Source organism: Suncus etruscus, chromosome 15 (genome assembly GCF_024139225.1).
Source record: "Suncus etruscus isolate mSunEtr1 chromosome 15, mSunEtr1.pri.cur, whole genome shotgun sequence".
NCBI classification, from domain to species: Eukaryota; Metazoa; Chordata; class Mammalia; order Eulipotyphla; family Soricidae; genus Suncus; species Suncus etruscus.
In genome coordinates, this window is record NC_064862.1 from 92,365,031 (window position 1) to 92,391,319 (window position 26,289).

General features: G+C 59.6%; 3 protein-coding genes across 4 annotated transcripts; 1 reads left to right on the forward strand and 2 right to left on the reverse strand.

Moving 5' to 3' along the window:
- Positions 1 to 129: 129 nt before the first annotated feature.
- PGLS (6-phosphogluconolactonase) lies at positions 130 to 4,476 on the reverse strand. Its single transcript, XM_049787729.1, has 5 exons — positions 4,180 to 4,476; positions 2,153 to 2,260; positions 1,872 to 1,973; positions 779 to 919; positions 130 to 449 (listed from the first exon to the last, which is right to left on the reverse strand). Exons 1-5 carry the CDS (start codon positions 4,474 to 4,476, stop codon positions 312 to 314), a joined length of 786 nt encoding a protein of 261 aa, XP_049643686.1. The 3' UTR covers positions 130 to 311.
- A 1,865-nt stretch (positions 4,477 to 6,341) lies between these two features.
- Positions 6,342 to 18,668, reverse strand: SLC27A1 (solute carrier family 27 member 1). 2 transcript variants are annotated; one of them, XM_049787699.1, is made up of 13 exons: positions 18,559 to 18,668; positions 16,064 to 16,231; positions 13,409 to 13,803; positions 13,155 to 13,316; positions 12,999 to 13,068; positions 12,722 to 12,813; positions 12,521 to 12,630; positions 9,709 to 9,918; positions 8,794 to 8,920; positions 7,989 to 8,126; positions 7,709 to 7,873; positions 7,407 to 7,553; positions 6,342 to 6,824 (listed from the first exon to the last, which is right to left on the reverse strand). In XM_049787699.1, exons 2-13 carry the CDS (start codon positions 16,228 to 16,230, stop codon positions 6,667 to 6,669), a joined length of 1,941 nt encoding a protein of 646 aa, XP_049643656.1. In that variant the 5' UTR covers position 16,231; positions 18,559 to 18,668; the 3' UTR covers positions 6,342 to 6,666. The 2 variants fall into 2 exon arrangements, with proteins under 2 accessions (XP_049643656.1, XP_049643655.1); XM_049787698.1 differs by lacking the exon at positions 18,559 to 18,668 and adding an exon at positions 16,953 to 17,141.
- A 2,564-nt stretch (positions 18,669 to 21,232) lies between these two features.
- NXNL1 (nucleoredoxin like 1) lies at positions 21,233 to 22,871 on the forward strand. The gene is made up of 2 exons (XM_049788383.1): positions 21,233 to 21,558; positions 22,544 to 22,871. Exons 1-2 carry the CDS (start codon positions 21,233 to 21,235, stop codon positions 22,869 to 22,871), a joined length of 654 nt encoding a protein of 217 aa, XP_049644340.1.
- Positions 22,872 to 26,289: the final 3,418 nt, after the last annotated feature.

Sequence of the window (26,289 nt, forward strand, 5' to 3'; positions counted from 1 at the left end):
CACGTGCTCCGCCCCAGCTGCCGAGGCCCCGCCTCCTGTTTGGCCCCGCCCACCCTGTCCTCCTGAGCTGGCCCCAGGCTCAGCCCCTGGCCCCAACCTTTGGCATCAAAGACCAGGACAAAGGGGAGATTCCAGCCAAGGCTCCTTTAATACCGGGACCCTCCCCCAGAGCCCCGAACTGTGGGTTGAGCCATGTTCCCGGGACTCTCGGGGTCAAGCACCACCTGGTGGACAGCAGCCAGCAGAGAGGCCGAGGGCTGCAGCCCAAGAAGGTCCCGGCATTGGCGCCATGGCAGGCTAGCTGGGTTCAGTTACAACGTGGAATGCTTCTCGAAGGGCACGGTGAGGAGGCGGGCGGCCGCCTCGTCCAGGAACCAGCAGAGTTTGCCCGTGTGTGGCTGGACCAGGGCTGCGGGCAGGGGATGCTCTTCCTTCTCCTCCAGGATGCGCTGTGCAGAGAAACAGAGAGGGGGCTGCTGAGGGTCTGGCCACGGGCACCCTCAGTACGATTGCTGAGGACTAGAAGCCTCATGGCTACCAAGGGTAGGGTGGGTGGGGGTGCTGGGTCAGAGGGGAGATGAGAGTTTGCACAACGAGTCCATGCCAAGGGTGCGCAGGGCTGACTCCGGGCTCTGTGCTCAGGCTCACGCCCAGTAAGCTTGGAACTCTCTGTAGTGCCAGGGTTGGGACCTGGTTGAACGCATATGAGGGCAGCCCCTTCCAACCATTCTGTGGTTCCTCCTCATGACTCATTCTCGTCTTTTCTCCCGCCCATTACCTTGAGGACGGCGGCCTTGGATTCTCCGGTGGCCACGAAGATGACCGTGCGGGCAGCATTCAGTACTGGCAGTGTCAGGGTCACGCGCTGTGGCGGTGGCTTCGGGGAGTCACTGATAGGGGCCACAATCTTCTCCCGCTCCTGGGGGTGGGTGGGGCTGGGGTCACATCACCAGGAAGAGCTTCCCAGGGGCCAGACCAGCTTCAATTTTTTTTTGGCGGGGGGCCGCACATGTTTGACGCTCAAGGGTGACTCCTGGCTATGTGCTCAGAAATCGACCCTGGCTTGGTGGGACCATATGGGATGCCTGGGGATCAGGCCTTAGGCTAGCACTTGCAAGGCAGACAGATGTCTTATCTCTAGCGCCACCTCTCTGGCCCCTTCAAGGAAGGGAAATGCTCTGGGGTTACTCCTGGCTCTGTGCTGAGAAATCACTAAAGGCAATGCTCAGGGGACCCTATGGGATTGGGGGGATCAAATCCACATTCATGGCAAACGCCCTCACCACTGTGCTAAAGCTCTGGCCCTAAAGGTTCTTTTCTTTTTTTTCTTTTTTTTTTTTTTTTTGTTGTTGTTGTTTTGGGTCACACCTGGCAGCGCTCAGGGGTTACTCCTGGCTCTGCGCTCAGAAATTACTCCTGGCAGGCTCGGGGGACCTAATAGGATGCCTAGGATGCCGGGATTCAAACCACCGTTCTTCTGCATGAAAGGCAAATGCCTTGGGCCCGGAGAAATAGCACAGTGGCGTTTGCCTTGCAAGCAGGCAAACCAGGACCAAAGGTGGTTGGTTCGAATCCCGGTGTCCCATATGGTCTTCCGTGCCTGCCAGGAGTTACTTCTGAGCAGACAGCCAGGAGTAACCCCTGAGCACTGCCGGGTGTGGCCCAAAAACAAAACAAAACAAAACAAAACAAAGGCAAATGCCTTACCTCCATGCTATCTCTCTGGCCCCCTTAAGGTTCTTTTCAAGGTGAGAAACAGAGGCTGTAGAGTTTCAGGCTAGGCACTGGTGGGCAGAGGCTAGCTTGGGTTAGGGTTCACGGCCAGTCAGACCACAGGGCTAGCGTGGAAAAACCATCAGGGGGGCACTCACCTGCAGGAGAGGGTGGTCTGGGAAGAGGGAGCAGGTGTGGCCATCAGGACCCACGCCCAGGATCAGGAGGTCAAACACTGGGATGGTGTCGCCCTGGAAGGCCTGGGTGGGGAGCAGGCAGAGGGGACATGGTCAGAGACAGACAGCTGGGGCCGCTGTGGGGAAAGTTGACGCAGCCAGCCAGGACCCAGGAACCCCATGGTGGGCAGTGACTTTTGGGGTGTTTCTGCAGGAACAACTGTCCACCAGCCTGGGGGCGTGTGCGCGGGTGGCGGGCTTACCTGTCTCAACTTCTTCGCATAGTCTTCGGCCGCTGCTTCCACGGGCAGCTGTGGGTCAATTGTGAGCACTTGGCTCTCGGGAATGGGCAGCTTGGAAAGGAGGTGGGTCTGTGGCAAAAGAGGGGACAGTTGGTGGGAACCCGTCACACCCGAGGGGGACACAAGGTGGAGACAGCTCGGCTTGACCCAATGCTGCCCTTTTCTGAGCAAGGCCTCTCCACTTCTTTGGAGCAGTCTTCCTGCCTGCCTGCCCCACCCACAGCGCTGCTGCTGTCACGCTGCAGGGTGACGTTGATCCTGCACAGTGGGAAGCATAGGATGTTGGGAAGGGTGGATGAGGGGGTTCACTCTTGAGTCCATGCATTGCCCTGAGAATGTAGCCCTGGGAAGGAACATGGAGGGAAGAAGAGCAGGGAGGAGACACAGCCTGGGACTTCCGGGACACAGGCCTCCCTGTGCAAATTAGCTTAACTGGGATGTGCCCTTCTGCTCAGGCCCCTCTGCACATGACCGTCCCAGCAGACAGCCCTCCCTCGCAGGCAGTCCTCTCAATGGACACACACCCCTGCAGTGCTCCCTCCCCATGAGTGTGCTTCTGGGCTACACTGGGGGGATGGACCTTCGCTTCTTGTTTTGTTTTTTTTTTTTTTTGGTTTTTGGGCCACACCCGGTGACGCTCAGGGGTTACTCCTGGCTATGCGCTCAGAAGTCGCTCCTGGCTTGGGGGACCATATGGGATGCCGGGGGATCGAACCGCGGTCCGTCCTAGGCTAGCGCAGGTAAGGCAGGCACCTTACCTTTAGCGCCACCGCCCGGCCCCGGACCTTCGCTTCTTAAAACCACAGCAGGGGCCAGAAATACTACAGCAGGGAGGGCGATCTTGCCTTGCACATGCTGTCCGCTGGGACAGTCCCCAGCACCTCATAGGTGCTGAGCCCACCAGGGATAGAGGTGATCCCTGACCTCAGAACCTGAGATGACTAAGCTCAGAGTATGGCTGGGTGTAGCCCCAAAATAAACAAAAAAAGAACAACTAAAGCAGCAGGGCAAGACAGACAGGTTCTGGGATTCACCCTTTTACCTTTGCATTTGTTGCAAGAACCAGTTCTTAGGAGGCAGAAACCTGGGAGATGCCCCAGCCCTGAGATCTGGGGAGTTGGGGGACGCCTTTTTAGCCCAGGATGTGGCTGGCTAGCAGCCCCCCAAGCTCACACCCACTGGAAGGTGGTATGTGTGTGGGGGGGTACACACACGTGTGCAGACTTGGGGAGAGAAGCTGAGGCAGGTGCAAAGCTCCACGTTATCCCCAAACTTTATAAACCTCGGGCCTGGTCCACACTTGCAAACATGCACCCGTTCGGTGCATGGGGGTGTCTTGTGGCACCGCCCTTCCCTGTGCCTGCTGAGATGAGTGTCCCAAAGCTCACCTGGGAATGAAACAAGTGCAGAACCTAGGAGCACTGCTGGAGACTCCCTCCCCCACGGGTGGCCACTAGGTTCAGCCTTGCACCACGCCCTCCCCTAGCTGGCGGTTAGGTCTTGCAATCAAAAGAACTCAAGGCACCGGGCTAGGGGGCCCCTTCTCTTTCATTTTTTGGGGATGAGAGTGGGATTTGGGTCATACCCAGAGTCGCTCAGAATGACTCACTCCTGGTGGTGCTCGGGGGGGACCCTTAGATGGGTTGCAACTCTGGGTCACACCCGGCGGCCCTCAGGGGTTCCTCCTGGCTCTGCGCTCAGAAATCGCTCCTGGCAGGCTCAAAGGGGGGACCACATGGGAAGCCGGGATTCGAACCACCGTCCTTCTGCATGCAAGGCGAATGCCCTAAGTCCATGCTATCTACCGCTCCGGCCCCTGAGCCAACTCTTGCTGGGAAGGAACTTCCAGAGCCAGGCCTGGGCCCGGCGCAAAGGCCTCCTGCTGGGGTGGGCGGGGCGCCTGGGCCCTGCAGCCTCAGTTTCCCCGCTTTGTGCGGGACGTGTGGGTGTGTCTCTGCGGGCCTCGGCTCCGCCGCGCGCTCACCCACCCGGTAGAGGCCGAAGGTGCTGTCGGCGTGCTCGAAGGGCACCAGGCGCTCGTCGCAGAAGCCCAGCGTCCAGCGCGCCAGGTCGGCGGGCCCGGCGGGGGCGGCGGCGGCGGGCAGCTCGCGGGCCAGCAGGCTCACCAGGCTGCCCCCCGACAGGCCGAGCGCGAAGCGGGCGCGGGCCCCGGCCAGGCAGCACGCCGCCCGCTGCGCCACCAGCTGCGCCAGCGCCGCGCCCAGCTCCTGCGCGCTCGAGAACACCGAGATGAGCCCCGGGGCCGGCGCGGCCGTGGCGGCCATGGCGACGCGGGAGGCGGAAGCGCGGCCACGCCCCCGACGCACGACGCAGCCGGGCGCGAGGTCACGCCCTCGACGCGCGACGCACGCGCCTGCGCGGTGCTGCTTAGTGGCGCCGCCGCCAGGCCGGGCAGTGCCGGCTTGGGGCCTGGCGCAACTAAGGGCAAGGCTGCTGGCTCCACGCCCAGAAATCGCTTCTGGCAGGCCCAGGGACCATATGGGAAGGCAGGATTCGAACCACCGTCCTTCTGCATGCAAGACAAATGCCCTACCTCCATGCTATCTCTCCGACCCCCTTTTGTTTTGTTTTGGTTCTTGGGACACATCCGGCGGTGCTCAGGAGTGACTCCTGGCAGGCTCCTATGGGATGCCGGGGATCGAACCCGGGTGGGCCGCATGCAAGGCAGAAACCCTCCCCGCCTTGGCCCCTCTTGAATTGCGAAACCTCGCGTGGTCAGGGACATTGAGGCCTGCATCCCAAAACGTGCCGAACAAGGGGAGTTACAGGTCTTCTCTCTGGAAGCCCCAGAACTGAGGATGCTGCCGTCAAGCCAGGTCGCTCATCACAAGGCTGGGCCCAGCAGACCAATCTATGGGATTTGGATAGCTTCTTCACCTTGCTCCATCCCCCCTGTTCTCTGTCAGAGATGTGATCATGCTCTTGTGGACTCAGCCACAGGCTCAAGCCACCTTTCTTCTCTTGGTCACCTTCACTTTCCGCTCCCGTGCCTCGGGGTCCACATGACACCAGCAAAGAGGAACCAGGCCCTCCCCACCTGCAGCTCCAGGGACAGTCTCCCTCCCCAACCCTGGGCTCTCAGGGCTCTGCCCCAACCTCGCTCCCCCCAAAAGAGAACCCTCCCCCAGACCCACAGGGCCAGCCTGTGGCCCTTCTCTGCCCTCTCTGACCCAGGCCTGCCCACCTGCCCCTGCCAAACTCATACCTGATAGTTCTCCCACCCAGCAGCCATACCCAGGGCCTAGTCCCTGACCCGCCATTTACAGAGAAGGGCTGTTTTTCGCTGGAGCCGCTCCGCGGCAGGTTTATTTCTAAGCTGAACTAGGAAGCGGCCTGGAACTGGGGCCCTGTCAGGGCCACACTGTCCCCTCTGTCCATGGCAGAAGGCGCCGCCTGGAGTGTTGGGTGGGCGAGACAGATCTTAATACCCAGTAAGTTGTGGTCACATGTCCAACAGATCTGGTGGGCACTCTGCACCGTCCCAGCCATTGTCTGGCCTGTCATCAACCTCGGCTCCAGCAGGAGACATTCCGAAGCTCAATTCCCAGCGCGTCACTGTCGTACAATGCCAAGGGCATCCTCGTCGGACTGGGGATGGTGGTATTCATGTTAGAGGTCCCCTGGGCAGAGCTGCATGGAGACCCCTGGGCAGGGCAATGCGCAGGGTCACAGTGAGGGCAGCTGGACAGAGACAGGGGTTGGGGTGTTGACCCCTGGCCGAGCTTGGGGCATTCGCAGCGTACATGGGAACTGGTCTCCCTCCAGTTCTTGGCTCATCAGTGGAGATTCAGAGGGGCTCGAACACCCTGAAACCCAGCAGGCTGGGAAGTGGGGCAGGGGCTGCATAAGGCACAGCTGGAAGGGGCGGGGCGACCCCTCTGGGAACCTCTCAAAGTACCTGCAACCTGGAGCTGCCAGATGCAGGGCAGAGAGGAGAGTCAAGGAGAGGGGCAGGGGCAGTAGTTCCGGGAATTGGATGGAGGAACGCCCACAGGCAAGACAGCCCCATTGGAGGAACAGGGCAGGGGCGTGGCTCCGTGGAGGTTTCACAGAGAAGACACGCCCACCGGCACAGGCAGGACAGCCCATTGGAGGAACAGGACAGGGGGCGTGGCTCCACAGCATCACAGGGAAAACACGCCCATAGGGGAAGGCAGGGGCAACCTCATTGGAGGGCCAGCAGGGGGCGTGGCTACACCAAGGTATCACAGGGAGGACACGCCCACAGATTCGAAAGGAGCAACCCCATTGGAGAAAACGAGAGGGGCGTGGCCCCACCTCCTGTCAAGGGAGGACACGCCCACAGGCGCTGCCAGGCAGTTCCATTGGTTGGGCCGTGGAGGGGCGTGGCTCCACGGTTTCCCAGCGAGGACACGCCCACAGCAGGCGCGGCCGCCCCTTTCGCTGGGGGCCAGCGGGGCAGGGAGGAGCAGGGGGCGGGGCCGGCGGGAACGTCAAAGGGCGAAGGCGCCTGCGCAGATGCGCGCGTAGACGTCCTGGTCCAGGGGCAGGTAGTGGCCCTGCTTGAGGTCCAGGAAGAAGAGGCGGTCGGAGGTCTGGCGGGGGTCGAAGCCCTCGTGCTGCAGCCGCGTCTTCTGGATCTTGAAGGTGCCTGCGGGGAGGGGCCGGAGAGACAGGAGATGGGGGTCTTGGAGGGCGCTGGGCGCTAGAGCCCAATTCCCTTGTCCCTCCTCCGCCCCATCTCCATCCAGCAACTTCATCAAACCTCTACCTCCATGAAGACCTCTCTGACACCACCCCATCAGTCAATCAGTCAGAGCTCTGCTTCATAGGCATGGTGCTCTGGCCAGGTCACTTGTCTGTCGCTTAGGGGACACTGAGGCAGGGCCGGGCCTGCCACATGAGAGGCTGGGAACCCAAGTGCCCAATGGGGCTCCCCATATGATTTGGGGAAGAGGTCTGGTTGGCTATTGTGGGGCCAACAAAATGTGAGCATTGCAGGGGAGTATCCCTGAGCACAGAGTGGTCAGACACACCGCCTGCATCACTGGCTGTGACTCCCACCCCCAATAACAGAAAGAACAGAAGAGGGCACAGGAGCGAGAGCATAGTGGGACTGACATTTGCGTGTAGCTCCACATCGGTGAGATTCCCAGCCCCCAGGAGTTGTTGGTACAAACCATGGTCCTAGGCTGAGGCCCTGTCAGAACCCTGACCCCAGGCCAGACCTCACCTGTTGTATCCACTCGAGGCAAGAGGCGCAGGAAGATGGGACGGGCATAGGGTGCCAAGACCTTCTGCAGGTCCTGGTAGAGCTCATCGGGGTTCAGCTGGCCCTGGGGGTCGGCGATGGCGGCCATGCCGGCCTTGCCCTCCACTCCTGCGGACAGAACTGGGTTGAGTGCTGCTCCCGCCTCGCCTCGCCCCACCCAGCTGCGGGCCCTGCCCTTCCCAGCTGCGGGGCTCCTCCGAGTTCCCGCCCAGGCCCCCCTTTCTGGACCAGGGAGAGCTTGGCACCACCCGGGCACCACCTGCCTGGCACGGCCACGCCGTACACCGCCACGTCGGTCTGGCCCAGCAGGCGGCTGAGCACGGCTTCCACCTCGGTGGTGGACACGTTCTCCCCTCGCCAGCGGAACGTGTCGCCGCTGCGGTCGCGGAAGTACATGTAGCCCAGCTCGTCCATCACCAGCACGTCACCTGGGCCGGGGCGGGAAAGTGAGCTGTGTGTGTGTGTGTGTGTGTGTGTGTGTGTGTGTGTGTGTGTTTGGGGGCGCAGGACCCCGCCCGGGCGCCCTACACCGGCCCCGCGCACCTGACAGGTAGGCGCTGTCCCCCTTGCGGAAGACGCTGTGTGCCACCTTCTTGCTGGTGGCGCTCTCGCTCATGTAGCCGTCGAAGCGCCGCAGCGGGTCCTGCTGGTTGATCTGGCCCACCAGGAGGCCCGGCTCCCCTGCGGGCGTGGAGGGCTCAGCGGGGCGGGCAGGGTGGGTGGAGGGAGGCAGGCCAGGGTACGGGGATGCAGGAATGCAGGCGCGGGATACAGGGCTGGAGGATGGGGCAGGGCTCCAGAGGGTGCCAGGATCTAGGCCCGGGGATGGAGGCGGAGCGGTGGGCATGGCTTGAAGTGAAGGGGCGGGGCTCCAAAGATAGGGCGCGACTCCAGGGCCAGCCTGTGGACTACATGAATGGGGCGTGGCTAGATTGTAAGAGGCGTGGCTCCGGGGCAATGGGCGTGGTTTAAAGAGGCATGGCTTTCAGTGAAGGGGCGTGGCTCCAGTTTGGGGAGGAGCTTACAGTCCAGGGCGGACTCCAGGGAAGTCTCTGGACCAGGAATTGGGGCGTGACCTCGAGACAATAGGCGTGGCTAGACGATAAGGGGCGTGTCTCTGGGATGGGGCATGGCTTGAAGATAAGGGGCGTGGTTCCAGGTTGGGGCGGAGCACAGGGCCTGGCTCCAGGGCTAATGACAGGGCTCCAGCGCAGCGCATGCTGGGATACAAAATTAGGGGCGGGGCTCCGGGTGGGCGGGGCGGGGCCTCGGGGCGGGGCGGGGCTCCAGGGATGCTGAGCCGAGGGCAGGACTCAGGGGGCCAGGGCCGGGAACAGGCCGGGCTCACCGGTCTTGCAGGGGATGCAAAGGCCCTGCGAGTCCCGCTGCAGCTCCATGGTGTCCTCGTTCACCCTCACCAGCCGGATCGGGTACACGTGCGGCAGGATGCGGCTGTTGAAGCCACAGGCACCCACCTGGGCGGCACCCACGGTAGTGAGGGGCCCCGGGGAAGCGTGGGATCCCTGCCTCCTACCCCCTGGGGCCCGCTGGCTGCTCCGTGCTCCAGAAACACTCGGGGTTGGCGGGAAGGGCAAGTCTGGGGTGATGACGCACATTGGGCCGGAGCTATAGCACAGCGGTAGGTAAGGCGTTTGCCTTGCACATGGCCAACACAGGATGGATCCCGGTTCGAATCCCGGCATCCCATATAGTCCCCCGAGCCTGCCAGGAGTGACTTTTGAGCGCAGAACCAGGGGGAATGTCTGAGCAATGCTGGGTGTGCCACCCCCCAAGAAAAAAGAACTGACACATAATACACACACTCCTGGCTGGATTCTGTGCACGCTCACAAGAGTCCTTTGGTGCTACAGAAGGCTGGGGTAGGGGGTTCTGGCTTCACAGCCGGGCAGAAAAGAACTAGGCCCTCACTTATTCTCACACTAAGTTGGGAAGAAGGGAGTCCAGAGTGAAGAGCAGAGGGACAAAAGGACACGAGATAACACCCAGCATCAGGGACTCAACATGGATGGAAAGTAGGCCCGGGGAGACTTGGTGAAGGTGCGGTGTGCTTCCTCTAGTCAAGGGAGGAGGGGGCGGGTGTGATGCTGGGAACCAGCCAGCAGGTGGCCGGGAGTCATGTCCAGCCTCTGGAGGTTGACCACCTGGGGCATGCTGGGTGGGAATCAGCTGAAGGGAGCTATCTACCACCTGCCCCGGGGGGATGCGCACCTCGTGGGGTGGTGGGCCCCACCCAGGTCCCCACCTTGCCATCCATGTTGGCGATGCTGCAGTTGCACTCGGTGGCGCCATAGAACTCGCCGATCTGCCGCACCCCAAAGCGCTCGCTGAACTCCTCCCAGATGGCGGGGCGCAGCCCATTGCCCACGGCCAGACGCACACGGTGCCGGCCCTCAGCCTCCCGCACCGGCTGCCTCAGCAGATAGCGGCAGATCTCGCCGATGTACTGCACCACCTGCAGCGACAGTGGGCCATGGGTGACCACCTGGGTGGGTCTCCGGCACCCCCACATACCCTTGCCCCAGCCTGGCACGCTGAGCTCGGGAAGGGCCGGATGATGTGGGCAAGGGTGGCGCTGGATTACGGTCGTCCTGCTGTTCCCTGACTCCCAACATCAATCACCACGACCCCTCTGTCCACCCCTGGTTCCTGGGGCCGGATGCAGGCAGAACTGGCCCCCTCCAAGGGGACTCCAAGCCCAGAGTTCTGCACTCCATACTGTCCCCTGAAGCACAGACAGACCAGCTGGTGTTCCTCTCCCCACAGGGCACTTTTTTTGGGGGCCACACCTAGTGGTACTCAGGGCTCACTCCTGGCTCTGCGCTCAGGAATCACTCCTAACAGGCTCAGGGACCCAATGGGATGCTGGAGATTGAACCTGAGTTGGTTGTGTACAAGGCAAACACTCACCCCACTGTGCTATAGCCAGGGCCCCTAGTCTTCCCATTTTGCAGGTGACCAAACTGAGGCAGTAGGGATTGAGGCTCTAGCCCAAAGAGAGTGAGGTCTGAGTCTGGGTATTGGGGCACCCTGCGTCTGATTGAAACACTTTGATACTCAGGTCAAGTACCACAGCCCTGTATGTCTGGGCCTCCTCACAGTCCCCTCTTCTGCCCTCCTACTGGCACTGTGACCCATAGCCCACAATTGGTTTACATTAGTAGACAGTGGCCAGCCCTAGGACCCGAGACTGTGGACTGGAGATTGTGGAGAAGATATCCCTGGAGAGGTCAGGGAACTGAGAAGGGCCGAGAATGGGAGGAAAAAAAGTGGGCCAGAGAGATAGCACAGCCTTAGGGAGTTTGCCTTGCACGCAGCCCATCAAGGACAGATGGTTGTTCAAATCCCGGCATCCCATATGGTCCTCCGTGCCTGCCAGGAGTGATTTCTAGTGCAGAGCCAGGAGTAACTCCTGAGGGCCACCGGGTGTGACCCAAAATCCAAAAGGGAAAGAAAAAGACACCGCAGAAGGGGCACCTAGATTAAGTTATGCCTGCAGCCTCCTGTTTCATGAACACCTTACCACAACATACATCACCCCAGAAGGCCCAGGGGCTTGAGCTCGGGCTGTGGTAATTAGGCTCCTCCGGTAAAGTGGAAATACAAGGGCCGTTGTTACTCCGGCCCTCCCGCGCTGACCGGCCCTGCTCTGGGCAGCTCTCCCTGTCCTGGGAAACCAGGCTGGGGGAGGGGCACCCCTCACAATGGTGCCCTTGTGGCCCAGGGCCACGGCGACAGGAGCAGGGGAGCCAAGGCTGCCTCTGCTTCCGCCGGCCCCTCCAGCAGCAAGGGAGTGCAGGGGCACGGGCAGGCAGTCTGCAGGCCGGCAGAAGGCTGGGGCACTTGAGGAGGTCTGTTCTGCAGACCCCCATGTTCCTGGCTCAGAAATGAGAAAGCCGGGGGGGGGGGGATTGGGGAAAAAAAGAAATGAGAAAGCCTTGAACCCTTCCAGGACCCGCTTCATCTAGGCCTGGTGTCCCCTCCTGAGCTCACAACGACCCTCTCCCTGCGATGAGCATGAAGTGACCTTTGTTATTCTTCCCCCAATGACCCTCGTCTCTGTCCATCTCCCCGCCTGTCCCAAGGACTGGGCTGTCTCTAACCATGAACCAGGATGCCTTTGAAATCTAGCACAGAGGGATCCACCTCCCCTTGGGGCACCCTGCCTTTCACATACAGCCCCAGGCAGCAGCAGCAGCAGCAGCAGGGGCGGCCCCAATGGGTGAAACCCTGGGGAAGGTAGTGGAGCACCAGTGCAGGGAGTCAGGATGGCAGTGTCAGGGTCTACAGCTGAGGGGCAGGGATGCACAGAGGGGACTCAGGAGGGTAGGCAGGACCCAGGGGTATATAAGCTGAGAAGTGGGGTGTCATGGGATGGGAAGCTGATGGAGGAGTGAGGTAAGAAAGTGGGGTAATGGGCCCGGAGAGATAGCACAGCAGCGTTTGCCTTGCAAGCAGCCAATCCAGGACCAAAGGTGGTTGGTTCGAATCCCAGTGTCCCATATGGTCCCCTGTGCCTGCCAGGGGTGATTTCTGAGCGTAGAGCCAGGAGTAACCCCTGAGCACTGCCTAGTGTGACCCAAAAAAACAAAAAGAAAAGAAAAAAAAAAAAAAGAAAGTGGGGTAAGGATGGGACTGAAGGCAGAGAACCAGAGTCCAGGTAAAGGGGCGGAGCATCAGGGAAGGGGCGTGGCTAGGGCGCGGGACTGGGCATTGTCGCAGGGGCGTGGCTAGGGCAGAAGGGCATTGCTAATGTGGGTGGGCGGAGAATCAGGAAAGGACTGAGCGCTAGCGAAGGGCGGGCTAAACCACAGGGGCGGAGCTTGATAGAAGGGCATGGCCACGGTAGGGGCGGAGCAACGGCGAGGGGCGTGGCCAAGGCAGGTGTGGGGCATCAGGAAAAGGCGTGGCTAGAGCCAAGGGGCAGAGCATGGGGAAAGGCGTGGTTGGGGCTGGGTGGGGCCCTGTGTGATGGGGCGTGGTGAGGGCCGAGGGCCGGAGCAACAAGGGAGGCCTGTCTCCCGGGCAGTGGGCTCTGGACCGTGGCGGGGCCTGACCGTGCAGTCGAACTGGACGCAGTCGTCCCAGAAGCGGCTGGCCGAGAACTTCTTGCGCAGGACCACGGTCTGCCCGTAGAGGAGGCACTGGCCCACGCCCATGATGTTCCCTGCAGAGGGCCAATGGTGAGGACCCTAGAGCGCCCTCCTAGCCCACCCCGGCCACCCGCCACGCCCGGCCATGCCCTGCCGCGCCCGCACCTGCCGAGTGGTACAGGGGCAGGCAGTCGTACAGCACGTCGGCCTCCCGCATGCTGTAGGCGTGGTGGCCAAAGGCGGCGATGCGGTAGTACCTGGGGGCGAGAGCGACGCTGGGCAGCAGGGGCCTTGACCAGAGGAGGGGCCCGGGGCAGGATGCCAGCTGGCCGGGGCGGGGCCAGAGGCAGGGGCCTCGAGTCGACCAGGAAGGGGTGCCAGCCAGCAAACCCAGATTTCTGGGCATCCCGTGAGAACCAGGGGCCGGGCCGGGACCCCTCACCTGCTGTGGACAACGATAGCGGCCTTGGGCAGCCCCGTGGTCCCCGAGGTGTAGATGTAGAAGAGCCGATCTAGGAGCAGAGACGGTGTCAGGGTGGGGTGGGATCCGGGCTGCAGGGTGCTGGGTGTACCTCCGGTGTCCCCCAAACCCACTCACCGTCCATGCCTTTGCCGGGCGGCTGTGCGGGGGGCTCGGTGGAGGCGCTGACCAGCAGCGGGTCCAGGAGCTGCGTGTCCGGCAGGCTGCCCTCGGGCCCCGGCTCTCCGGCGCAGAACTTGGCCAGGCTCTTCCCGAGTTGGGCGCTCACCTCGGCCACCGCTGCGGGGACAGCGCCAGGGGGGACCTTGGAGAGGCGCGCTGGGCCTGGTGCGCCCAACCCGGCCCCCGTGCGCCCCCCACGCCCACCTCACCCTCTGCCAGCTCGGCCCCGAAGACCAGGGCCTTGGCCCCCGACGTGCCCAGGCAGAAGGCCAGCGGCTCCCGGCGCAGGTTGACATTGAGCAGGGCCGCCTCCACGCCCGCCTTGGCCAGGCCCAGCCACAGGCCCACGAACTCGGGCCGGCCCTCGAGGAACAAAGCCACCACGTCGCCCGGCCCGAAGCCCCTCTGGCGGAACAGGTTGGCCACGGCGTTGGCGTAGGCGTCCAGGCGCGCGAAGGTCCAGCGGGCGCCGCTGCCCGCGTCCACCAGCGCCAGGCGCTCGGGTTGCCTCTGGGCCACCGCCTGGAAGATGCCCGGGATGGTGTGGCCCGCGCGCTGGTGCCGACGCAGCTCCAGTCGGACCCGGATCAGCACCGACAGGCCGCTGGGGGAGGAGGGATTGAGGACACTGTCACTGGGGGTGGGGGCTGTGGAACAAAGTGGGGGCTCCTCTGTTCTGCTCACTGTTCCCCTCGGGGCCCCTGAACTGAGCCGAGAAGGGGGTGAATGCTTATAAAGGACCCAGTTTTTTGTTTTTGGTCTTTAGGTCAAACCTGGCGGCGCTCAGGAGTTACACCCAGCTCTGTGCTCAGGAATCACTCTTGGCAGTGCTTTGGGGGGGTGTTATGGGATGACAGGGATTGAATCTGGGTCAGCCAAGTGCAAGAAAAATGCCCTCCCTGCTCTGCTATCCCTCTAGCCCCAGGACCCAGTTTTGGGGCAGAAACAAGCTGGCGGGGTGCTTGGGCTTCAATTCTCAAACATTCCTTATTCTTCCCTAGGTCCCAGCTGGGACCCTCCTCTACCTTGCTAGCCCCACCCTGGCACTGTCACCCCCACCAGGTAAGGGATGCTCCCCCTAACCACCCCATCTGCCTGAGGGGTGAAAGGGAACCAGAACCCTAAAGACCTGAGCCAGTGAGAAATTTCTGGCTGAGGCCGACAGAACCCAGAGTCCATCTTTCCATCTGTCTGCCCCTGCAGGGGGCTGGAGAACTGGGCACCCACCCTCACAAACAAACGTCCCCAGGCAGGACTCTGCAAGTTGCAGCTCCTAAGTGTTCCCACCCTGGGCATTGGGGCTCTGTCATGGCCTGGGGTCCCCACACCCTGCCTCCCACATCCCTACCTGCCACCCCTATCAGTCTATCACCAGGACTACTAGGAACCCTCTGCTCCCCCATGCTGCACCCTCAGCTAGTAGGAACTCACCTGCACCTGACACCTGCTCCCTGGTCAGTTGTCCCCTCCCCAGGGTCCCCGCTGTCCTTCTCTATTCTGCCTATCCCCACCTCTCTCTGTCCTTCTTTCTGTCGTTTTCCCTCTGTCCCTGCTCCAGCTCCCAGGCCTCAATGCCTGTGCTGTCCCCTCCTCTGCCTCCTGTTCCTGTGAAAAGGAGGTTCAAGTCTTCTCCCCTGGGGAATGAATGGTGAGAGCAGTGGGGTACAGTGGGGAGCAGTGGAGAGCTGGGTGAGGTCCCCCACTGCAGGACACAAAAGAGGCATCCGGGGATGAGCCCCTTCATGAGGGGACCTGGTCACACCCAGATTTCCCTGGGGTGAGGGGAGGGGCGGGAACTAAGCCATCCTGGAGGTCATTAGGGGAACTCTGGGAGCATCCAGAGCATCCGAACTTTGACCTACTCAGTGCTCTTGCCCTGTAGAAGAGTGTACATGTCTCCTTTGTACTTCCTCTCTGGAGCACTTCCTCCTCGGTGCCCCAACCCTCTGCCATAGACGTCAGGCCAGCCTGGCGCTGCTCTCTAAACAGAGCCATTTCCGGGGGGTGAGGGGACGAATACTGCCCTTTACAGCTCTGCATATTCTTTCACGTCACACAGCATCCCTGCTGCATGGGTCATGCTTGTATCTCCTCTATCAGGAATGATCTGAATGATTGGATGGTTGAATGATCTGATGGTTGGAGCCACAGCAGCTACTCTGAGACCATGAGGGGAGTTTGTTGGTGCTAGAGCAAGTCTTTGTAACTCAGAGAGCACTTGAGAAAAGTGGCAGGAATCAGGGTCAGGAGAGCATGAGAAGCTGTGAAGTGAGCCACACAAGCCTACCAGGAAGCCCTGGGGAGACCCTTTCCAGCTCCTGCAATTCCCCCAGCGAGCCCCCCATCAGGTTACCTACCCATCATGCAGACCCAAACGGATGCCCCGAGTCCCACAGTGACATCCTGAACCCCCCAGTCAACAGAAGGAAGCCTGGGAGTGACCCCCAAGGCTTAGAGACCTTAGGTGTTAGAGACCCCGCTACCCCTTTACAGGGCACAGGGGAGAGGTGAAGGGCAGGGATGCTTGCTTTGACTGTGGGGACCCAGGCAACCTCCCTGACTGCAGGATCCCAGAAAACTTCAAGCACTGCTATGTTTGGCCCCAGGCACTTTCATAACTTCACACTTGAGACGGCCAAAGGTTGTGAAACAACTCGGACAGACGGAGTCCCTGGGAGTCCTTAGGCACCTGCCAGCGTTCCTGAAGATCCAGACCCACCACATTCCCAGAAAGACGTTCCCATCTCCAAAACCTCACACCCTGGCCCTGGGGTCCCCAAAACCACCCTGCAGCGGGTCCCTGTCCCCCAGCCCCTGTTTGTGTGCCGGGCTCGCAGCTCCCCTTCCACCAGGGACCCACTCACAAGAGGTCCCGCCGGGCTGTCTTGCAGACGATGCGCAGGAAACGCCAGCCGCCGCCTCCCACGTACACGCCGACAGCCGCCGCCGTGCTCCAGGTCCACGGCAGCCCCAGCAGCCACAGTAGCACCAGCGAGGCCATGGAGGCCGCGCCCGGGCCGGGGGTCCGCATCCTAGGGGACAGACAGGGCCGGATCTGGGACCTCGGTACCTGGGGCTGAGGGGTCTGGGCCAGCCAGGAGGCCGCGCCCTCCTGGAAGACCACGCCCACTAACAAGGACACGCCCACTAACAAGGACACGCCCTTTCTGGGGAGACCCCGCCCATTGCCACCATCGCTGGACACACCCCTGGAGGCCACGCCCACACAACTGGACTGCCCTCCACACGCCCCATTCACTGAACACGCCCCTTCTAGGGAGACCCCGCCCAAAGACTGCAGGTACACGCTGGACAGCCCCGCCCCTAGAGACCACGCCCACTGCATTCAGGATAGGACACGCCCTCTACCAGAAAGCCCCGCCCACTGACCTTCCATAAAGACACGCCCCTCCCCGGAGACTCCGCCCACTTTCTCCCGCAGGGACTCGCCCTCCCGAATGCTCCGCCCACCACAGGCTCCGCCCCTGGCATCTATCTCCCTCCTTTCCCCCCACCCCGGGCCCGCAGCGACCCAGGAGAGTCGCCCTTGAGAAAGGGGAGAGCAGGTGTGGGAATGGAATGTCTTCCAGCTAAGCCAGGCGAAGGGAGGCGGCACCCCACGGAGATCGCCCCCAAATCTGGGCTCAGCCCCAGGCCTCCTCCTGCTGCGTTGGAGCAACGCGTGGCTCAGGTCTAAAGCCCAGCCAGATTGATCCCCAAAGGGCTCGGCTTAGGCCTCGGCATCCTACTCACCTGCGGGCCTCTGGAGACAGCTGCACTCCCGCTACCAGGCCCCCATGTTCGGGCGCCCCCGGGCGCCCCCCGATCGCAGAGGCGGGAGCCTTCCGGTCCCTCGGCCGGGCCCCGCGCTCATGCTCGGAGCCGCCCCGGGGCCACCTGTCCCGCTCCCGCTCTCTTCCTGGTCCCGCCGAGTCCCGCCGAGCCCCAAGACGCCCCTTGGAAACGCAGGCCCCGCCCACTCAGCGATAGACCACGCCCCGCCAGATTGCCCCGCCCAGAACGGGACCGGCTTCCAGATTCCAGGCTCAGATTCTACCCCCCGGGCACCGCGCCGGGCCCTGAAGATCTGGGCACGGGCGCCACTTCCCGGCCTTGGTTCCGGTTCACCTTTGGCCCAATTCCCGCCCCCGGCCCGCCCAGGCCCGCCCCCGCCCCTGTCCGAGACGTCTCGGGCCCCGAGACCCTCCGCGGAGGCCGCGACCACGGAGAGGGTGAGCTCGGGCCAGACCGGCGCCGGCCACAGAGACGCGGGGCTAGAACGACGACTCCGTCTCCATGGCAACCGCACCGCGTCGTCCTCCTCCCCACGTGCGCCCTCCCGCGGCCGAGGGGGCGTGGCTCGCGCTGAGAGTCTCTGCCCCCGGGGACCGGAAAAATCCCGGAGCGCTCCCTGGCGACGCGGCTTCTGCCCCAGCTGGGGCAAGGCCAAGCTCCGAGCAGCCCCGAGTGTCGACGGATTCCTGGGGAGCCCGCAGTCCGCACCTCGGAGCCCGAGCCCGGAGGTTCCGACTCAGTCTCACAGATGCATTTTTTTCCCCTTCTGTTCCTTCCTTTCCTTCCTTTCTTTTCTTCTTTCTTTTTCCCTTTCTTCTTTCTTTTTATTTTTTGGGGGTTCACACCCGGCAGCACTCAGGGGTTACTTCTGGCTCTATGTTCAGAAATCACTCCTGGCAGGCTCGGGGACCCTATGGGATGCCAGGATTCGAACCACCGTCCTTCTGCATGCAAGGCAAACGCACTACCTTCATGCTATCTCTCCGGCCCCTTCCTTTCTTCTTTCTTCCTTCTTCCTTTCTTTCTTGCCTTTTTTCCTTTCTTGCTTTTTGCTTTCTTGTTTGTTGTTGTTTTGGAGTCACACCCAGCAGTGCTCAGGGCTGACTCCTGCCTCTGTCCTCTGGGATCCCTCCTGGCAGGGTCAGGGGTTCCCTATGAGATGCCCAAGTGCAACCAAGTGGCTGGCTGGCCGGATGCAAGGCGAGCAAGCGCCCTCCCTGCTTGTCCTATGCCTCTAGCCCTCCTAGGATGACACATGTCATCCTAATTTCAGATCATCCCACAGCCTGGTCAGTTAATGACACATCACGGATGCTGTTAGCTTTTGCCCCCTCGAGCTGAAGAGCTTGAACTTCAGAAGACCAAGGGCCTGAGTTTCGAGCTCAGTTTCCAGATAGATTAAAAACCGCTCACACCAGGCACCCACCTTTCTGCAAGTTCCCATCTGCACCTCGTGATCTGTAACGGTTTTTCACTAGCCCCCCAAAAGGCCTGGTGAGGTGCGCCCGAGCTGGCCCAGCTGCCCACCACCCTAATTTCTGGTACCTGGCATCCACACACCTACCTTGAGTCTCCGCTACACCCAGTAGCTCCGGCAGCAGGGGGCAGGCAGGAGGAGCGAGGCCAGCAGGTGTCCCTGACTCTGCTTGTGCTGACTGCCGGGCCCCCACTCTGGGCTCTACTGCCCACAGGGGCCTGCACCCCGGGCCCCTCCCTGCAGCTCCCCTCCCCTCTCCACCCCTGCTTGTTTTCTGCCCCGGCAAGCTTGGCCGACCTTTCCAGAGCGCTGCCTGGGAAGCCGCCAGGGCCCGCTCCCAGCCCACTGGCAGGGGCCTGGCTGGGCAGGCACCAAACCCACGCGGCCATTGGTCTCTGCCAGCCGCACCCGGTGGGTGGAATGGGGGCCCGGAGGCAGAGATCCGGAGCCCAGGCCCCGAGCCAGCCCGAGCCAGCCAGATCTTGAAGTTGTCAAAGCAGCTGCTGAACTCTCTTCTACATAACTCTCGATGGGTCACCAAATTGTGCAGGAAAAAGAAACTGAGGCTCAGAGATGTCACGGGTTTGGGGCAGGGAATTGGAGCTCCAATTCCTGTCCTTTGCCCCAATCCCCTAGGTCCCAGCTCCCTGGGCCTCACTGCCCCTTCCCCCCCACCATTGCCCTCGCTCCCGTATACCCATATTTGCTGACCCCCTGACTAAGTTTTACTTCCACGTCTCCCCAACCCCAAAACTTTGTTTTCTTTCAAAGAAAAAGAACAAAGCCAGACTCTTCATCAGTGGTGCCAGAATTGTGCACTGTTCTCCTCTGCCTAACCCGCCCCCACTTCCACTCCTGCTGTTAACCCTTTACCCTCCCTGCTCCTCAGCATTGTCCCTTTCCCTCATGATGTCCCCAAGACCCAAGGCCCCAGGCCCGACCTCGGGAGCCCTCCGGAGAGATGCTCTGATCCTGGAGCCCAATTGTCTGCAGGATTTCTGGACTGGGAGGCCAGGGGGTGGGAACAGGACTGCAATGCAGGGACCACACCAGGCTCTGTCCCTCACCCACTGGTGGAGTCTTGGGAACCACTTTGCCTCTCCCGGATTTCCCAGGACTCTGAGTATTAAACTCCGGAGGATCCCAGTGCCCCACTATATAAGAGTGTCTCAGCTGATTAAAAAAAAAAAAAAAAGAGGTCTTACAGAAAAGAGCAACTTGCAGAAGGAGATTCACACCAGTTGATGCCAGGTCGTGGCAGAGGGAAGTTTCCAGAAGAGGAAAATACTGGAAGCTTGCAGTGGGGAAGGGTGGGGAAGAAGAAATGACCTGAGAGGCGGCCAGTATTCCCAACGGGCAGATCATTGGCTGTACCATGGGGGCGAGGGAGCTTCAAACAACAGATTTTCTTCTCCCAGAGTCTGGAATCAGGGTGTGGCAGGGCCAAAGCACCCCCAAAATCTCCAAGAAGCATCTCAAAATTAGTTTGGGGTGTCTAGTTTGGGGACATATTCCAGCTCCTGCCTCTGCCTCCTCCTTGTGTTTGCGATGAGGTCACCTGTCAGATTGAGGCAAGCCTCCTAATCCAGGATGATCTTCTTGGAGCGCTCCCAAACACCCCCTCTTGCTAATAAGGTCGCCCAGAGGTCCTGGAGAGGCCCCGGCGGCGTCTGGAACTCCAGGCCACACACACACGATATTGCCACCACACGGCACAAGGGGGTTCAACCCCAGATTCCTTAGGTCCGATCCCTGATCAGAACAGCAGCCCCATAAAGGGGACCGGGGGACCCACACTGGTCCTCGGGCTACGGAGGCACAACACCACTCTTTCCAGCGGAGCAGGACAACGGGTTAAAATCCTGCTCCTCCAATGCAGGCGGATTCTGAGCCCCCAAGACACGAAGGCAGGCTGGAAAACATCTGGAGGAGGCTAAGCGATCGCAGCTGGGCAAGGACCCCAGAGCAGGAATCTCGGTAGGCGGGGTTAGCAGCAAGGGCGGGGCTCCGGTGTCAGTGGGCCTTTCATTGAATGGGGCGTGGCAATGGATAGTGGGCGTGGCTTTATGCAAGGGGCGGGGTTCCAAGATGACATACACCACGAGAGGGGTGTGGCCATACGAAACGGAGGCGTGGTGAAGGGCGTCCAGTGGGCGGGGTCAGGCCCTCTGAATTTTCATCCACAGAGGGAAGAAGGCTTCTATTTATTAATTTTTCATTTATTAATCTTTATTTATATTATTTTTATTTATGTTTTGTGTTTATTTTTATTTATGCTTTGTATTTATTGATTTCTTTATGGATTTGTATTTATTGATTTTCGTGCATCGTTTGGGGCGTTGCTCCGGGTTGCTCCTAGCTGCACTCAGGGATCATTCTCGACAGTGCTCGGGGATCCCTAAGGGATGCCTGGGATGGAACCCCAGGTCGGGCGCATGAAAGGCGAACACCCTCCCTGCTGACCTCTCACTCTAGCCCTAGAAGAACAGCTTTCACAACTGACCTGGGCTTGATCCGCATCCTCTGCACCCCCAGGAGTGATTCCTGTGTGCAGAGTCAGGAGTAAGGCCTAGTGTCACTGGGTGTGGCCGTAAAACATACAAAAAAGTTTTAATAAAGTGAAATAAATGAATAAAAGGTGTTTAATAAACTAAAATATAGTAAGAGAATTTATAGGTCCCAGCAACACTGCCCCCATTCAGGCTCCCTAAATCCGGCCTGTAGTTAAGCAGATCAGGACTTCTAATCCTGTACCAGGGCCATGGCTGACCTGTTCTCGGGCCATGTGCTGGTCCGCAACAACAGCAGCCAGGACGAGCTGGACACGGAGGCCGAGCTGAGCCGCCGGCTGGACAACCGGCTGGTGCTGCTGTTCTTCGGTTCCGGTGCCTGCCCACGCTGCCAGGCCTTCGTGCCCATGCTCAAGGACTTCTTCGTGCACCTCACCGATGAGTTCTACGTGCTGCGAGCCGCCCAGCTGGCCCTGGTGTACGTGTCCCAGGACCCCACAGAGGAGCAGCAGGACCAGTTCCTCAGGGATATGCCTGAAAAATGGCTCTTCCTGCCCTTTGGGGATGAGCTGAGGAGGTGAGGTGGGCAGAAAAGTTAGGGAGGGCTTCCTAGAGGAGGGGGCTTTATTTTTAAACAAAGCCGTCTTTGGTTTATTAGGAGTTAGTCTCACAGATTGTGGAGACAGACTAAAACTCAGCCCGCATGGTACACTCGATGGAACTAAATGTCTAGTCTTCCTCTTTGTACAACTGACTCCTTAAGAATTTTGCAGGAAGCAGATTTCTGAGGGCCACGGGTCTGTCCTCCACTTTTCTCATGAGACCTGGGGAGGTGGGACTCTGAACTGCACTTAAGAAGCTGGAGGGGAGGCAGGTTGGGGGTACAGGCTTTATATGTTTATCTCTGGGTGCCAGCACCGTGGCCCAGAATGCCTAGAACAGGTGATTCGGGTTCAATACCCGGTATCCCATTGGGTCCCCCAAGTCCACCAGAAGTTATTCAGAATTACAGAATCAGAAGTAACCCCGACCACTGTCAGGTGTGGCCCCCCAAAACAAAAAGAACCAAGAAAAGAAATGGGGGCCGGAGCGATAGCACATCAGTAAAGCGTTTGCCTTGCACGCAGCCAACCCAGGACATACCCGGGCTCAATTCAAGGCATCCCATGTGGTCTCCGAACCTGCCAGGAGAGATTTCGAGCACAGAGCCAGGAATAACCCCTGAGCGCCACCAGATGTGGCCCATAAACAAAACAAAGAAACAAACAAACAAATGAAAGAATAAGGGGCTAGAGCAATAGGACAGTAGGGAGAGCACTTGCCTTCCACAAGGCCAACCCGGGTTCAATCCTGGCACCTCCTAGGGTTTCCCAAACTCTGCCACCCCTTGATCAGAGACTAGTTTAAGGTCACAGGAGTGTGTGGAGCGTGGAGTTTGGCTATAGTCGTGGGGGAACTTCAGGATCCAGGGTGGGTGGGAGTGTGTCCTGGAGACCTGGGCACCCCCAAGCCCAGCAGGGCCGGTTGGCCTGGCCTGACCCCACGTCCCCTCCCTCCCGCAGGGAACTCCGGAGCCGCTTTCTGGTGGAGCAGCTCCCGGCCGTCGTAGTGCTGAAGCCCAGCGGGGACGTGCTCACACGCCACGGGGCCCAGGAGATCGCCCACTGGGGCCCGGCTTGCTTCTCCAACTGGCAGGAGGCGGCGGAGCTGCTGGACCGCAACTTCCTGCTGGCCGAGGACCCAGACTGGCCCGCAAGTCGGAGCCTCATGGAGCCCCTGCGCCGCCGCAAGTACCTGGGGCCACGCGCGGACCTGAGCACTCGTGGACAGGAGTGCAAAGATGATGCTGCGGAGGGAGCTGGCCAGGGGGACAAGCACGCGCTCTTCTGAGCCCTGGAAAGCGTGTGTGTGTGTGTGTGTGTGTGTGTGTGTGTGTGTGTGTGTGTGTGTGTGTTGATGGGTGATGTGAATGCAACCCTCTGAAGCAGTAGCCTGAGCCAGGGCAAAGTGGGGAGGAGGGTTGCTGTTGTGTATGTAAATATTTTAGGGGCCGGGTAGGTGGCGCTGGAGGTAAGGTGTCTGCCTTGCAAGCGCTAGCCAAGGAAGGACCGCGGTTCGATTCCCCGGTGTCCCATATGGTCCCCCCAAGCCAGGGGCAATTTCTGAGCACATAGCCAGGAGTAACCCCTGAGCGTCAAACGGGTGTGGCCCAAAAACCAAAAAAAAAAAAAAAAAAAAATAAAAAAAAAAAAAAAAAGTAAATATTTTAGGGGATTAGTATGTTGCTGACCCTAACCTGATTGGTGATTGTACCCTACCCTAGGGTGTGAACTGGCATTCTGTCCCCACCCTAGGGTAGTACCTGATTCTGCTTCCACCATTGGTTGGTATCTGATCCCACCATTGGGAGGTACATGATTCTGGGGGATAAAAACAAGGGTCTGTGGAAGGTTCGGGGCTTTTTGCTGGAACTGAGGCTGAGTCTTTGGACTTCAGTCTTGTCCACCGAATAAAGCTAATGTTTCCACAAGCCTGACTGTCTGCGAGCTGTTTACCCGCCGTTTCACCTCAGAACCATCGGCTAGACAGGGTGGCAGATGTGTGCTCAGAGCTGGAAGAGAAAGGCCTCATCCTTCATCCCTCCATTAGTCAACCTCTTCAGGGGCTGACTTGCAACAGGTTGCTTTGTGCACAGCCCACCATGGTGTGCTCCCCAACACCCTCCAGGTGTGGCCCCACAAAAAACCCAGAATTTTCTTTTTAAAAAGGAAGGGAACGGAATGATAGCAGAGCGGTAGGGCGTTTGTCCTGCATGTGGCCAACCTAGGAAAAACTTGGGTTTGACCCCCAGCATCCCATATGGTCCCCTGAGCCTACCAGGAGCGATTTCTGAGCACAGAGCTGAGAGTAACCCCTGAGCGTTGCAGGGTGTGGCCCCCAAAATAAAGAAAAAGCAAAAAAAGGAAAAGAAAACCCTAAAAACTCCTCTCGGGCTCAGAGAAGGGAGGGCAATTGTCTTGCACAAAGCTGACCCAGGTTCAATCCTCACATGTCATAAGGTCCCCTAGAGTCTTAGGTAGGGGTAATTGCTAAGCTCAGAGCCAGAAGGAACCCCTGAGTGCCACCAGGTATAACCCAAAATACATATATATATATATATATATATATATATATATATATATATATATATATAAATATATATGTAGAATATAATAAAATTCTCAACCCTCGCTGAAGTTCAACGATAATAGAATCAAGGGACCTAAACCTTAACAATCTGGGCCCGGAGAGATAGCACAGCGGCGTTTGCCTTGCAAGCAGCCGATCCAGGACCAAAGGTGGTTGGTTCAAATCCCGGTGTCCCATATGCTCCCCTGTGCCTGCCAGGAGCTATTTCTGAGCAGACAGCCAGGAGTAACCCCTGAGCACCGCAGGATGTGGCCCAAAAAAAAAAAAAAAAAAAAAAACCTTAACAATCTAAACGCAAAGGGGTCTGTTAGACTGGCAGGCCAGGAGGCAAAAAGTGGTGGAATAGGATGCACTTTGGGGCTATTGGTGAAGGGAGGTTGCACTGGTGGTGGGAAGGCCCTAAGTCACTGAATATCTGAAATTCAATTATGAAGGACTCTGTAGATCACAATGTTTTCAATAAAATAAAATTATAAAAGAAAAAAAGAAAAATATTCCAATCCCTATGTCAACACGGGACAGGCTACTTCTCCTTGGTTTTTGTGGCACCTGGTGGCAACTCTGGGAAGTGCATCCTGGGCTAGAGGCGGGAGAGTGTTTGTTTACCTGGATGTATAAGCAAACAAATCAAAATAGGAGCCGGAGCGGTGGCGCAAGTGGTAAGGCGTCTGCCTTGTGAGCGCTAGCCTAGGATAGACAGTGGTTCGATCCCCCGGCATCCATATGGTCATTTAAGCCAGGAGCGATTTCTGAGCGCATAGTCAGGGAGTAGCCCCTGAACATCACTGGGTGTAGTTCAAAATCCAAATAAATCCATAAATAAATAAATAATAAAAGTAGCCAAATTCAGTAAAATAAAATGAGAAAGAAAAGATAGTTGCCTGGGTCAAGGGGTGGGTGGGATTGTCAGGGCATTTTGAGGCCTTCTACTTTTTTTTTTGCTGTTTTTGTTGTTGTTGTTGTTTTTTGGGGGGGGTCACACCCGGCAGCACTCAGGGGTTCCTCTGGTCTCTGTGCTCAGAAGTCGCTCCTGGCAGGCACAAGGGAGACCATATGGGATGTCAGGATTCGAACCGGTGTCCGTCCTGTGTTGTCTGTGTGCAAGGCAAATGCCCCACCGCTGTGCTATCTCTCCGATTAGAGGACTTTTGATGAGCCTTTGAAGTGGCCCCCGGTGTGGTCACCCCTGAGCATCAAACGGGTGTGGCACCCCCAAATAAAAAACAAAAAAGAAAACAAAACAAAATATCAGGGGCCGGTGAGGTGGCGCTAGAGGTAAGGTGTCTGCCTTGCAAGCTCTAGCATAGGATGGTCTGTGGTTCGATCCCGGCGTCCCATATGGTTCCCCCCCCAAGCCAGGGGCCATTTCTGAGCGCATAGCCAGGAGTAACCCCTGAGCGTTAAACGGGTGTGCCCCCCCAAAAAAGAAAATACTAGAAATAGAGCTCAGTTTCTGTCCATCTGGTCCCCGCCCTCCTTGTGTCTCCGCCTTGCAGACTCCGCCCCCTTTGGATCATGCCACGCCCCTCTACCACGCCCCAATCCCGCGCCCTCCTTGGTCCCTGGCCCCGCCCAATAGAGCAAAACCACGCCCTTCGCCACACCCTCTTTGCTCCTCTTAGGTCATTGGCTTTGTCTGCACACAGCCATGCCCCCTTACTGGCCACAACCACCATAGCCCCGCCCTGACACGCAGGCTCCTCCCTTTTCGATTCCAAGCCACGCCCCCGCCCCACCCAAGCCCAGGCTCCTCCCTGGCCTTGACCCCGCCCCTTTTATTCCAACCACGCCCCTTTGCTTCACCGAATCACACGCTTCTTGGTCCCAGGCCCCGCCCAGGCACTCAGCCCCTCCCCTTTCCCATCCGAGCCACGCCCCTCTGGCCCACCCAATCACACGTTCCTCCTCGCTCCGTAGCCCTGCCCCGACACATGGCTCCGGCCAATCGCGAACTCCAACCACGCCCCTCCGTGGCCACGCCCACCACCCAGAGCCTGGACGGGGCGGACGGAGCGTCCCCAGGTCCCGCAGCTGCAGCAGCAAGCTCTCCCGGCTTTGCGCCCCGTCCGGGACCCCCACCCCGCGCCCGAGCCCGCGCCCCCGCTGGTGTGGCAGTGGC

Bases quoted from the DNA above. Each gene is read 5' to 3' on its own strand.
- PGLS (XM_049787729.1), bottom strand. From the start codon at position 4,476: ATGGCCGCCACGGCCGCGCCGGCCCCGGGGCTCATCTCGGTGTTCTCG. The intron at 2,261-4,179 runs GTGGGTGAGCGC...CTTTTGCCACAG, and splicing joins GCACCTTCGGCCTCTACCGG to ACCCACCTCCTTTCCAAGCT. The intron at 920-1,871 runs GTGAGTGCCCCC...ACCCACCCCCAG, and splicing joins CAGACCACCCTCTCCTGCAG to GAGCGGGAGAAGATTGTGGC.
- SLC27A1 (XM_049787699.1), bottom strand. From the start codon at position 16,230: ATGCGGACCCCCGGCCCGGGCGCGGCCTCCATGGCCTCGCTGGTGCTA. The intron at 13,317-13,408 runs GTGAGGTGGGCG...CTGTCCCCGCAG, and splicing joins CGGGGCCGAGCTGGCAGAGG to CGGTGGCCGAGGTGAGCGCC. The intron at 8,921-9,708 runs GTGGGGACCTGG...GGTGCCGCCCAG, and splicing joins TCGCCAACATGGATGGCAAG to GTGGGTGCCTGTGGCTTCAA.
- NXNL1 (XM_049788383.1), top strand. From the start codon at position 21,233: ATGGCTGACCTGTTCTCGGGCCATGTGCTGGTCCGCAACAACAGCAGC. The intron at 21,559-22,543 runs GTGAGGTGGGCA...TCCCTCCCGCAG, and splicing joins TTTGGGGATGAGCTGAGGAG to GGAACTCCGGAGCCGCTTTC.